This window comes from Dasypus novemcinctus, chromosome 23 (assembly GCF_030445035.2).
Source record: "Dasypus novemcinctus isolate mDasNov1 chromosome 23, mDasNov1.1.hap2, whole genome shotgun sequence".
NCBI classification, from domain to species: Eukaryota; Metazoa; Chordata; class Mammalia; order Cingulata; family Dasypodidae; genus Dasypus; species Dasypus novemcinctus.
Window position 1 is genome coordinate 8,397,913 of NC_080695.1, and position 13,393 is coordinate 8,411,305.

Sequence of the window (13,393 nt, forward strand, 5' to 3'; positions counted from 1 at the left end):
GAACGCCCTTGGCTGCTGGCAGCCGCAACCCCAGCCGAGCGCGTTTCTCATTTGGCCACGCGCTGCTTAACCGCCCAAGAATGTGGGCCCGCGGGGCGGAGAAGGGCGGCTCCCGGGGCGCCGGGCCGCGGGCTGTCCCGCCCCGTGCGGGGCCCGGCCCGCGGGTGGGCCCGAGCCCGGGGGGTCCCGGCGCGCGGCCGCCACGCGCGGCACCTGCGCACGGTCCCAGCCGGCCCCGGCAGCGCGTGCCGAGACGCCCCCGGCCCGCGGGCTGCAGTGCCCGCGCCCGTCCCTAGGGGGCGCAGCCGGCGCGGGATGCGGCCGGAGCCCAGCGCCCGGCCCGGCGCGAAATTCCAGGCGGGCGGGCGCGGCGAGTTTGAAAACAGGCGAGCGCCGGCGGGGGCGGGCCGGGCCTCGGAGAGCCGCCCCTCGGCCAATCAGCGGCGGCGGCGGGCGCGGGCGGCGCGCCTGTGAATGGGAGCGGCGGCCGCGGGGCGAGCGCCGGCGCGCGGGCGGGCGCACTTTCTCCTCAGCGCCGGGCGGGGGCGGCGGCGTCTCCTCAGAGCCGTCCCGACCGTGCCGAGAGCGGCCGGCGGGCCCGAGACGCGGCCGCTGCGGGGCCGGGACCGCCCGCCGGCGACTTCCCTCGCGGACAACTTCTCCTCCGCTCCGCGCGCCCGCGCCGCGCCCCTGCCGGCGCGGACCCTGCGAGCCGCCGCCCCGCACCGGGGCGCCCGGGAGGGCCTCGCGCTCCCGGCCGGCCTCGCCGGGACCCCGCGGCCGCCGGGGCTTGGGGGCGCGGGGCGGCCCCTCGGCATGGCCGCGGGAGGCGACGCGGCGCCCGCACCGGAGCGCGCGGGCCCCGGGGGGCGGCGCCGGGGGGCGGCGGCCGCGAACCCGCCGCGAGCTGTGGAGACCCGCGCCCGGGACGCGGCGCCCGCGGGGCAGCGCTGCGGGAGGCGGGCGACAAAGTTCACCGGGAGCCGCCGCCGAGCGTGGTGGGCGTCGCTGCTGCTGCTCCGGCTGCACCTGTCCCGGGTGCTCGCCCAAGGTAGGCGCGCGGCGGGGCGGGGGCGCGGCGCGTCTCGGGGCGCTGCGACCCCCAGCCTGCCCGCAGCCCGCCCCCGGCGGGGTCCCCCAGCCTCCCCGCAGCCCGCCCCCGGCGGGTCCCGCAGCCTCCCCCAGCCTCCCCGAGCCTCCCCTCCTTGGGGTCCCCGAGCCTCCCCTCCTTGGGGTCCCCGAGCCTCCCCTCCTTGGGGTCCCCGAGCCTCCCCTCCTTGGGGTCCCCGAGCCTCCCCTCCTTGGGGTCCCCGAGCCTCCCCTCCTTGGGGTCCCCGAGCCTCCCCTCCTTGGGGTCCCCCAGCCTCCCCTCCTTGGGGTCCCCGAGCCTCCCCTCCTTGGGGTCCCCGAGCCTCCCCCCGTTGGGGTCCCCCAGCCTCCCCTCCTTGGGGTCCCCGAGCCTCCCCCCGTTGGGGTCCCCCAGCCTCCCCCCGTTGGGGTCCCCCAGCCTCCCCCCGTTGGGGTCCCCGAGCCTCCCCTCCTTGGGGTCCCCGAGCCTCCCCTCCTTGGGGTCCCCCAGCCTTCCCCTGTTGGGGTCCCCCAGCCTCCCCTCCTTGGGGTCCCCCAGCCTCTCCGCAGCCTCCCCTCGTTGGGGTCCCGCAGCCTCCCCCCGTTGGGGTCCCCCAGCCTCTCCGCAGCCTCCACTCGTTGAGGTCCCCGAGCCTCCTCTCCTTGGGGTCCCCCAGCCTCCCCCCGTTGGGGTCCCTCAACCTCCCCTTGCTGGGGTCCCCAGCCTCTCCGCAGCCTCCCCCGTTGGGGTCCCCAGCCTCTCCGCAGCCTCCCCCCGTTGGGGTCCCCGAGCCTCCCCCCGCCTCCCCTCCTTGGGGTCCCCAGCCTCTCCGCAGCCTCCCCCCGTTGGGGTCCCCGCAGCCTCCCCTCGTTGGGGTCCCCCAGCCTCCCTTCGTTGGGGCCCCCGAGCCTCCCCCCGTTGGGGCCCCCGAGCCTCCCCCCGTTGGGGCCCCCGAGCCTCCCCTCCTTGGGGTCCCCCAGCCTCTCCGCAGCCTCCCCCCGTTGGGGCCCCCGAGCCTCCCCCCGTTGGGGCCCCCGAGCCTCCCCTCCTTGGGGTCCCCCAGCCTCTCCGCAGCCTCCCCCCGTTGGGGCCCCCGAGCCTCCCCCCGTTGGGGCCCCCGAGCCTCCCTTCGTTGGGGTCCCCGAGCCTCCCCCCGTTGGCGCTGACGGCGCGGGGCCCCCGGGGGCGCGGGGCGCGGGCGGGGTCGCCGAGCCCGCTGGAGGAGGCGCCCTTGCGGGCGAGGCGCGCAGCCCTGCGTGACCTCGGGCCCGCGCCGCCGCCCCCCGCCCCGGCCGCAGCGCCCCGGCGGCCCCCGGCCCTGCCCGCGCCCCCTGCCCGGGCCCGCGTGGCCGTGCGCGGCTGGTGGAGCAAAACTTTCCGGACCCGCAGCTCCGCGCCTGGCTCCGATTCCTCCCCCTGTTGGCTTCTGTTTAGAACGGTGACGACTTTCTGGAGTAGGGAGAGGAGCTGGGGCCTCGAGGTGACCTTTTGGGAAGGGAGACGGCCCTGTGGGGAAAGGCGCTTTTGCCGCCCCAATCTGCAGTCTTTCTGAAAATCCCCCCACCCCCCAGTCTGCTTGCTACTCATAGATAGAGGAAAACCCACCAAAGAATAAAAGCAAACGAGGAAAAGGCAGAAATAACTGTTCTCAGTCCTTTTGGCGAGGTCTCTATAAAAGGTAGCTGTATGTTTCTTGCGTTGGCAGCTCTAGAATCTGTGGAGTTGGCTGGCAGCCTGGTGGAATACTACTATCCCAGTAAGAAGCTGCAGCCTGAGGGAGGCACCCGGGTGTGCCAGACTTAGCCTCTTCAGCGTCCAGCGAGGGTGACTTGCACGTAATCACACAGAATGAGATGTAATAACATTTCAGAAGTCAGAACTCAACTGTCATTTGATATTTTAGCTATTAAATCGTAATTCCTTTGCTAACGCTACTATTCCTTTAAATTGTGACTCTCATGCTTTTCCCTCATTTGGCTAAGGTCAGGTGCAAATTATGACCCAAATTAAGGCCCCTTCACCAAGGCCTTAAAATTGCCTGCTTTCATTGTTTTGCCACATGAAATGTAATTTCTATATTTCTGGTTAGTTTAACTCCATTGCTTGGAAGAGTTTTGTGTCGTTTGTGCTTCCTTTTGCTTAATGACTTAAGTCGCTTTGTAGAATGGGGTCTGTAGTTGGCCAGAGAAGCCAGGTGCAGATGAAGAAATCTAAATCACTTAAAGATGGCTTTTAAAATAGACATGCTTATTTATTACAGTTTCCTGTTAGTTTTAAACGGTGACTTGCACTTTATGGTAAGACCTGTACTATTTATACATTTAAACATTTGTGTACAAGTTCAGGTGGTGGGAAACATTTGCCAGTAGCTTTGTTCTGAAGTTTATTACGTAGATTTCAAATTTTATCACTTGCACTTTAAAGGCTATATAAAGCATTGCATTCTTACAGTGAAAACGTTAATGAAAAAAAAAAGTACTAAGGCAACAGTCCATCTTTATTTTTGGTTGCCAGTTAAAGCATTGGTATCTGTTTTGCGTTTATATGGTTTATAAAAGTGTACAGATCTTATAGTGTGAAACTTCCAATAGGTTGTCACAAATTTTAAATTCTTTGACAGGTTTCTGTTCTCTCTTCTCTGTGAAACATGTAATATGTCCGTCATCTTTTATACCATTGAAAATTCATATTACAGGAACTATGTCATCATTTGACAAAAGCTCATGTATCTTGAAAATGAAAATTCTGTGGCTGCAATAGAAATTTCTGATGGAATGATGAGTTGGTGGTATGTACAGGAATGAATTCTCTTGAATCTTTATTAGATAAAATGTAACAGGCTAAAAGGGAAATTTACCACTAATTTGAAACTAGCCCTAAGCATCCTCTTAGTATGTACCTAGCTACTCTGCAGCTACTGCGTAGCTATTTCTCATTTCTCCCTAAATCTTCTTATAACAGAATTTCATGTTCTTCAGCTTGGTCATATTGTAATATTGATATTATTACAATATTGATAAGTCTCATATTTATAGCTGAAGTTATGAGCAAGGTGTGTATTGACAATTAATGGGTTCAGATCTTCCAAAAATAACTTTACTACATCCTGGGATTTCTTCTTAATGGTAACGAGGATTTATGAGTTACACTCCGCTTGTTGATGTGTGTATGTATGTGTGTGTTTTTTCGATTCCTCGAGAGCTAATATTTAACTCTGAAAGGCAGGTGGCAATGTTTGCGTTCTTTACGATCAACTGGGATGCGGAGGAGCATGTTCTAGATTGGGGTTCTCAGCCAGGGGTCCTTGAGCTTGAACTGAAATTCAAAAAAATCATTATTTTGGGAACGTGTTGATGGTGGTATTATATATTTATTAAGTAACGTCCAGTATAGCGTGGACTTAGCAAGGGGTTCATGGTTTTCACCTGACTGGCAAAGGGTTCTGTGGGACAAAAAAGGTTAAGAACCCCTGATCCAGAAGAATGACTTCTGAGGTGAAGGATGGTGGTGGGGTCATGAGTCCTGTAAGTGTGAAGTCCAGTGTCTTTGCTTATCAGGATAAGGGCTATAGAATCTGGTATCATCAAGTAGAGAGGGGTAGGTAGAGTCTGATGTTTTGAGGTTGTTCATAGTCTTTATTTTCTCATTTGGAGTTAATGCCAGTCACTTAGGCTAGTGGTTCTTCAACTTTGTGTTTCACAATCATCTTGGGAATTTGGTAAAACCATAGAGGGCCAACTCCTTTTGTTTTTCAAGGAGCCTCATTATGTTTTCTTTGTTTTCCAGGTGATTCTGATATACTACACAATTTGAGAACCATTAACCTAGTGTGTACCACCTTGCTTTCTCCTTGTTCAAATTAACCTGCTCATTTCCAGGAACCTCTACTAACACAGTATTTCTTAAACTGGAGCTTTAAAAATTATCCATGCCTGTATTTCACTCCCAGACTTTGCTTTAATTGACTTGAAGTTTGACCTGGGCATCAGGATATTTTAAAATTCTCCAGATGATTCTGATACTCAGCCAAGTTTGAGAACCACTTTCTAACCCTTCTTAATGAGATGCCATGGCTGACTCTCCCTTTTAACCTTGTCCCTGGCCTTAGGGTTTTATAGTCCTCCCCCACCTCTTCCAAATTCTAGTGACCTTTACACACGTCAAATCTGTCTTCATGCATATCTGTTCCACATCCAAGGTCTCAAATTTGAAATTCCTTCCTGACCTTAGTCAGTTTTCTGGTCACTCATTCTATTTATTCCTGCTGAAACTGTTGTACACTAGTTTGTGCTAGCTGATGATGGACATCAGAAGCACCAGTGAAATTTTAAAAATGCAGTCACCTGGGCTCTCAGACCTGCTGCATGTCTGGAGAGTGAATTTTTTCATTTATTTAAAAAAAGCTCCAGGGAAGCAGATTTGGCTCAGCTAATAGAGCATCCTCCTACCACATAGGAGGTCCAGGGTTCAAACCCAGGGCCTCCTGACCTGTGTGGTGAGCTGGACCATGTGCAGTGCTGATGTGCACAAGGAGTGCCCTGCCATGCAGGGGTGTCCCCTGCATAGGGGAGCCCCATATGCAAGGAGTGCACCCTGCAAGTAGAGCTGCCATGTACGAAAAAAGCACAACCTGCCTAGGAATGGTGCTGCACACATGGAGAACTGACACAGCAAGATGATGCAACAAAAAGAGACAGATTCCCAGTGCCACAGACAAGAATGCAAGCGGACACAGAAGAACACACAGCAAATGACACAGCAGACAATGGAGGGGGGCAGGGGAGAGAAATAAAAAATCTTGAAAAAAAATTAAAAAGCTCCACATGTGATTTTTATTTTATTGTTATGAACTGTGCATAACCCTTTCCATATACTTACCTCTTTCCCCTAATAAAATGGCTTATTGTTTTGGTGTTTTTGTTTCCAATTTTTTTTTTCATAATTCCAGCTCAGAATGATGAGGGCCTGAATTGTTGCAGTCTGTTGGCAGAGATTCGACTAACCCTGGAATAGAAAACTAGGAGTGAAGCAACCATTTCTTTGAAGAACAATTGGAAATTTCTTTTAATTGTACTCAAGTAAAAATTGTGGGGTTTGTAAGGTACTTTCTTTTTAAAATTGGTTGGTTTAGCATACATTTTATCTAACTACTGTTAGGCTCAGCTCCATAATGGAATTACACCTAGCCAGAAAGTTACCTGTGCCCTCAAATTATGGGACAAAATTGATACAAAACTCTGAAAAAATTAAGCAGGTAATTAAGTGGTGTCAAATAAAACTTTGTAGTTAAATTTTACCTACCAGTTGCCTTTATATTGTTTCTATCTTAAGAGTTCTTTTTTGTTTCTGTTGTAAGACACCTATTGGGCATTTAAGGTAGCAAAGCATGTGGTGTGTAGTGTCCATCTTCTTTCCTTCTCTGGTTTTCTTCAAGGTGTCCCAGAGATCAGAGGCTAGTAACATTGGTGGGCTAAAACTAGAGAACGGAACAGACACAGAAAGTGAGTAGGAAAATGCAGAATATGGATTTTGATTAGGTCATGGATTAAATTTCTGTAAGGTAAGGAAAGTGGTAGTTGTAATTCTAAACCCATGAAGGTTGAGTAAAACTGAGGATGGGGAGTGGAAATCGGGTGGAAAAGGTATAATAAAAAGAGGAGTTAAAGTAGAATTATCTTGGGAAGCAAATGTGGCTCAAGTGCTTGAGCTCCCACTTGCTATGTGGGAGATCTGTGGTTTGGTTCTAAAGAAGACAGCCAGCTGGTTGACAGGCAGGTGCAGCAAGCTGACACAGCAAGATGACACAACGAGACACAAGAAGGAAAACATAACCAGAGACCCAACAAAGCAGGGAGCAGAGGTTCCCGATGCCTCCTAAAAGAGGGTGAGCTGGCACAATGGGCTGATGTGACAAGATGATGTAACAAGAGACACAAGAGGAGAGAAACATCGACAGACACAACAAAGTAGGGAATGGAGGTGGCTTAAGTGATTAGGTGCCTCTCTCCCACATGGGAGGTCCTGGGTTTGGTTCCTGGTGCCTCTTAAGGAAACAAAGAAGATGACCAGACACAGCAAGTTCAAGCAGCGAGGGGGTGGGGGGAGATAATTCTACTTTTAATTTTATTTATCTTATTAAGAAAATGTAAAGGTGTTGACATAGTTTTATCTTTGGTTAGGTACTCCTTAGAAGCAGTGGTACACTTCTACCTAATGTGACTAAACATGTTAATTAGTATTCTCATTTATTTTAGTTAATTTGACCTTAATGTTTCTGTAAGGCATTTTTAAAATTTCCCCCTAAATTTGTGAATCTCTTTTAAAATAAAAAGCATAAATTTTGTGCCTCAAACCTGAGGGGAATATAGCACTTCTTGTCATCCTATGGTAGTACATGGAAATTACAGTTAAAGTTTTTCAATGAATCTCTGAAACGCAAAAGTAGGTCATAGTTTGATAGATACCTGCCAGTTATTAATCTCTATATCCAAGACCTGTTCTGGAGAGAGATTATTATTTGTCCTAAAACTTCATTTTATTGACGTTATTCTTGCTATCCCAAATGCAAGAATGAGAAATGGTGCTATGGGAGTCAGGCTTCAATGACAAGCACCCAAGCCTCAGAATCATTGATTGCCTCTGTCTGGCCTACTGCTCAGGGGTATCCCATGGGTATTGTGGAACCCAGAATATTTTTACAAAGCTTTCCTGGAGACACGGTGTGGTATATGGACAAGGCATGGAGCTAAGCGACTGTAGATGTGGTTTTTATTTCTTTCTGTAACTCACCTGAAATATGAGCAAATCTATTAGCCTCTCAGCCTATTTTACCGCCTAGATAGGAGGAGTTAGACTAGATCTTCAGGATCGTTCTGCTCTGATTCTCTAATCGTCTCTGTTGTTATATGCTTTCTGCCCTTCACCAGACTCTAAATATGTCTCTTATCTGGGGATTTTATAACTCAGTGTGTGTTGCTTCCTAGAACCTGTTTCTCTTCATTTTACTTTTGCCAAGGTGTTTACAATGTTAAAGACAACGCAGGTGCAGTATATGTCTCCTTCGGTGCTAGTCTAACACATGATGTATTTCCTGTAGCCTGAAAATGTTCATGCTCAAACATTTAGGTTCTGTAAAATTAATTATGGCACTAATTCATCAGTGTATGCTTGAAATTTAGAAAAATAAGTTGCCTTAAAATGTGAGATGCTTATTTAAAAAGCTAGGAGAAGAAAGGACTAGACTAATTGAATCTACTCTGAGTTAATGCAGTGAGAAATTTTAAAAGATATGAAAACCGTCATATGAGAATGTTTATATTTACTGGACAGCGACCATCAGTAATTAAGGAGATTTGTAGATTGTTGTTTCTTTGCTCAACCTAATGTTATGTTGGCTTAGTTGTCTTAATTAGGGACTTTTAGTAAATCAAAAGGCCTTTTAAATTAACACAAGAATTATTTTTCACTTTACCAGGCTTAGCGGGCATTCTGATATATAGACAACATCTAGTGAAGATAATGGCTATCAAATAATCCAATTTCTTGACAACATATGTCAGTCATGTAAATCTGTTACTGATTTTTGGAGATTAGCTCATTGAATGTGGGCTAAGACTATAGTTTCTGCAGGGATTTTGCTTTTATTTTTTTTTTGAGGTCAGCCTTAGGAGGTGCAGTGTTTTGTTTTTCTCCCTTTCAGCACCCTTTATATTCTACCATGAGAGATATTGAAGCTTTCAAATATTTGTTGATTTTACAAAAGTGAGTAATCCTTCTCTCCCAAAAAGAACATAAAGTAATCAAAGAATGAGTATAAATTAGTATGGCTACTTGGGGAAGACCTGTAGTTGCTTTTATTGAGAATAATTTATGGTGGGAGTTTTAGCTGCCCAGCAGGCTAGTTAGGAATATATTCCAGGTCTGGAGTAAGGAGGGATTTCATACTTTATATCACACAGGACTAACCTTTCATACTGAGATAAGGATGGTCATCCCCAGAGATGGTAGTGGCTGTAGGTTCTTTAGCCTGATTCTTGCCTTTTTTTTTTTAGTATATGTATGTGGTTTTCTCATGAGGAGGAGCCTGTTTTCAAAGTGAAGAACAATTCTATCTTGCCTTCTCCCTAGGTGTTAGGGTTGATGTTGAAAGAATAGAAGGATTGTGACCAGTCCTTCTATACAATGGGTGTCTGTGTTGCTTTAATATATGAGCCACCAGATGGCAACCGAAAGTGTTTGTTTAGTATATAATCTGTGGTTTCCACAACTAATTTGTTTTATTTTTTCCATGGTATACTAATTTTCATTATCCTTATGTAATATATAGCATTTTGGGCTGAGAGCACAGTTTATAATACCTGGCAATGTGAGATTTCAAACAGGAAATAAAATAGTGGTAAAGTATTATTAAAGTAATTTTATTTACATGAACATGTGTATAAACTGTACCCAGAGGGAATGAGTTCCAAGGGATATAACTTTTTAATTTAGTCATGCTTCTACTTCTAACTTTTTATTCAGCATTTATTCAACACTTACAGTAAGCCATGATGATTTACAGAACATGAAAGAAACATGGCTCTTACCCTAAAGCATTTTATGTGACACCTTTAAAAGGAGAACATCCGAGCTTACAAACATTGAGCACATTTTTATATTTGCTGGCCTAAGGTATTTTTACTTTACATAGAATTTGTTTTATTTTTGCCTTGTAGGCAGTTCCCATTTTTCTAAGTGTGTCTTGTTGGCTGCTAATAGTTTTTTTTTTTAAGATTTATTTATTTATTTCCCCTTCCCCCCACCCCCCGTTGTCTGTTCTCTGTGTCTATTTGCTGCGTCTTCTTTGTCCGCTTCTGTTGTTGCCAGCAGCACAGGAATCTGTGTTTCTTTTTGTTGCGTCTTCTTGTTGTGTCAGTTCTCCATGTGTGCGGCACCATTCCTGGGCAGGCTGCACTTTCTTTCACGCTGGGCAGCTCTCCTTAGGGGCACACTCCTTGCGTGCGGAGCATCCCTGCGTGGCAGGGCACTCCTTGCGTGCATCAGCACTGCGCAGGGGCCAGCTCCACATTGGTCAAGGAGGCCCGGGGTTTGAACCACAGACCTCCCATGTGGTAGACAGACGCCCTAACCACTGGACCAAGTCCACCACCAAGTTTTTTTTCTTAGTTAAGGCTCTTTTGGTTGTAAAGCTAGAAGCTCAATCTTAACTACCTTGAGAAGGAAGGATTTTTATTGGTGGGATCTGAAGCATCATAGTGTAACTGGAAGAATATCTTTTAACTTGGCTAGTTTAGGATTTAGCTGCACCTCAGAAGTAACTAGAGCCAGGTCCTTGAAACCTCTCAGGTACTGCACTCTCTTTTCTCACCTGTTTTGATTCTGTTTGCTTCATACATTCATTTTATTTAAAAGAAATTTTAGATTACTTAGGTGTTACTTAAAAAATATAGGAAATTCCCATATGCTCCACTTCCTACCCCTCCCACTTTCCCACATTAACAACAGTCTTCATTGGTGTGGGAAATTTGCTATAACTGATGAACACATATTGAAGCATTGCTTATGGATTATAGTTTACCTTATAGTTTATACTCTGTCTTGTGCAATTTTTTAAGTTTGACTTTCACTGAAAATTGGCTTTCTCTATGAGGCTGAAACCCAGCTACCACTAGCTTCCAGTCTTTTCCATTTGTATCACTTCAGATCCTGAAATAAAGATTGACTTAAAGCTCTCTTTGTTCCAGAGTCCAAATTTGGTGAAATGATCAGATTTGTATTTTATTTTATTTTATTTTTTTTAAAGATTTATTTATTTATTTAATTCCCCCCCCTCCCCTGGTTGTCTGTTCTTGGTGTCTATTTGCTGCGTCTTGTTTCTTTGTCCGCTTCTGTTGTCGTCAGCGGCACGGGAAGTGTGGGCGGCGCCATTCCTGGGCAGGCTGCTCTTTCTTTTCACGCTGGGCGGCTCTCCTTATGGGTGCACTCCTTGCGCGTGGGGTTCCCCTACGTGGGGGACACCCTTGCGTGGCACGGCACTCCTTGCGCGCATCAGCGCTGCGCATGGCCAGCTCCACACAGGTCAAGGAGGCCCGGGGTTTGAACCGCGGACCTCCCATATGGTAGACGGACGCCCTACCCACTGGGCCAAAGTCCGTTTCCCCAGATTTGTATTTTAAAATCATCATTTCAAAATGGAGAATGGGTTAGCAAAAATCAGAATGAATGAGCACATATTAGTTAGGCTGTCACAGAAATTGAGATAAAAGTGGTAACTTGGGTTAGGATGCAGTGCTGGAGATGGGAGTGGGGAATGGCATAGAGAGTGATTTAGGAGGCACAAATGGACAGGGTTTGGTAATAGGTTGATTAAGGGTGGTTAGTGAGATTATGTTAGGGTGATAGCCAGGTTTCTGGCTTGTTTGACTAATTGGTTAGTGTAGTCTCAGTGAGGCTGGACCACCTCGGTTTGGTAGTAGATCATGGTTTTCGTTTTGCACATCCTAAATATGAAGTGCCTTTGGGGCATCCTAGAGAAGCTTTTAAGGACGTGTTTGGCTATATGAGTTTTGCAATCTCTGGAGAGATCTGTACTTTTGGTATCAATATATACTAAATATTTAATATATAAACACCATATAGTGTGGTGTTTAAGAGAATGGGTTTAACATCAAATAAAACTGACTCAGCCACTTGCTATCTGTGCTTCCTTGAATTGGCTACTTAACCTCTTTAAACCTTATATTTCTCATCCCTGAAGTAGTATAATAATTGTACCTACTTTAAATAGCTATTGTGAGGATCAAATGATATGATTGCATGTAAAATGTTTAGCATCTTATCAAGTACATAGTGTGCATCCAGTCAATGTTAGGTGGTATGGTTACACTTTTGTGGACAGGGATTATAACTCCTTATTTGCTTTCCATGTTATTAGATATTAATGAGCCACTGCAGTACAGAGTGCAGAGTATCAACAGTTGACATGATTAGAGAGGACTTACAGTGAGATTCATCTGGCAGTGATTTGCTGGATAAATGGAAAGAAGAGGATACTTGAGTTTTGGAGATGTGTTAGAAAATGGTTGTTGTAATATAGGAATAATGAATATTTGAACCCTGGATGGGATTGGGATGGAAAAATTGAACATCAGTATTACTACAGGAAGGTGGATGAGAATGAGGACAAAAAAAGGCTATTAGATTTGTTGAAGTAGGGAAATAGTGATCATTTAAAAGTATAATTTCAATAGAGTTTAAGAGTATAAACAAAGTGATTATGAAATGAATGGGTAGTGAGAAAATGGAATCAACAAGTGTGTTCATTTGTGTTGTTGAAAATTTCAAACAGGAAAAGAAAATAAGGTATTTGTAGTGACAAAATGATCATCGTATGCTTTGGGAGATATTTATTTTTTTCCAAATTTGAAAATTGTTCTCAAAGCTGAAAAAAAGGGGTCTTTTGTCATGTGGCAAAATGGTTAGCAATCATGACAGTTCTCTGAAGTGATCACCATTTCATATTTTGTGATTATCGGAGGCTTTCTAATAGCAGTGCTACCAGAACCAATGTAGAGGGCTCCCAACCCCACCCTTTTATAAACAGAGAAACTTTGGACAAAATAGAAGAAAAAACAAGTATTCCTGAGCTTGAAAGACCAGGAAATTCCCAGGTGCTGGAAGTGAAGAGAGAATTCAAAGCTGGGGCCATAATTAGGGGCTTAAGGCCTGTGGTGATTTCAGATCTAGATATAGGCCTCAAAGCCTTTGTCCTAAGGATTTAATGCCCAGGAGGGAACAGGAAACCTGACCTTAGGTCTGCATGAAGGTGGATTGAAGTCCTCCTGTAGAAAAGTCGAAGAGCTGTTCTATTTGTGAGAAGACTAAAAAATCTTGCCCACTACTCTGGGGCAATGCAAAGAAACTTGCTGTTCTCCTGGGTCTGTGCATAATTAGGAAATCTCTTATGTGTGTGCTTACACAACATCTAAACCCTAAGACTGAGTCACTTTGGGGGTATATCTAAATTTAAGTGCAACTAACCCTAAAGCTGATAAATTAGCACAAAATGTGTCCCAGAACTGTTGAGCTCATAGAAGCCTCTGAAGTACATGTGAAAATGTTCTGCAGAGGAAAAAAAATAGGATTCTTGCAGAAGAAACAACTCATGCTGAAGATGAGCTTGCAATTTAAAAAAATTGCCAGGCACACAAGGAAATGAATCATTCTGAAGTAGAGTCAACAGATGTTGCAAGTAGAATTAGTATATCAGAAAGTAGAAAGGACAGAACATCTGAAAGAAATTACTTGTTTAAATTGAGGTAAAAG

At 46.9% G+C, this 13,393-nt stretch overlaps 1 protein-coding gene across 5 annotated transcripts in view; it reads left to right on the plus strand.

Moving 5' to 3' along the window:
- Positions 1-577: 577 nt before the first annotated feature.
- Positions 578-13,393, plus strand: part of SDK1 (sidekick cell adhesion molecule 1) — a 917,480-nt gene continuing 904,664 nt past the window's right edge. For 4 of the 5 annotated variants that reach the window (XM_058285711.2, XM_058285709.2, XM_058285712.2 and 1 more), the window contains exon 1: positions 753-1,051. In XM_058285711.2, coding sequence (XP_058141694.1) covers positions 817-1,051 — 235 coding nt within the window. In that variant the 5' untranslated portion in view covers positions 753-816. Of the gene's footprint in view, positions 1,052-13,393 lie in introns of all 5 variants that reach the window. The other variant, XM_058285708.1, reaches the window with a different exon arrangement.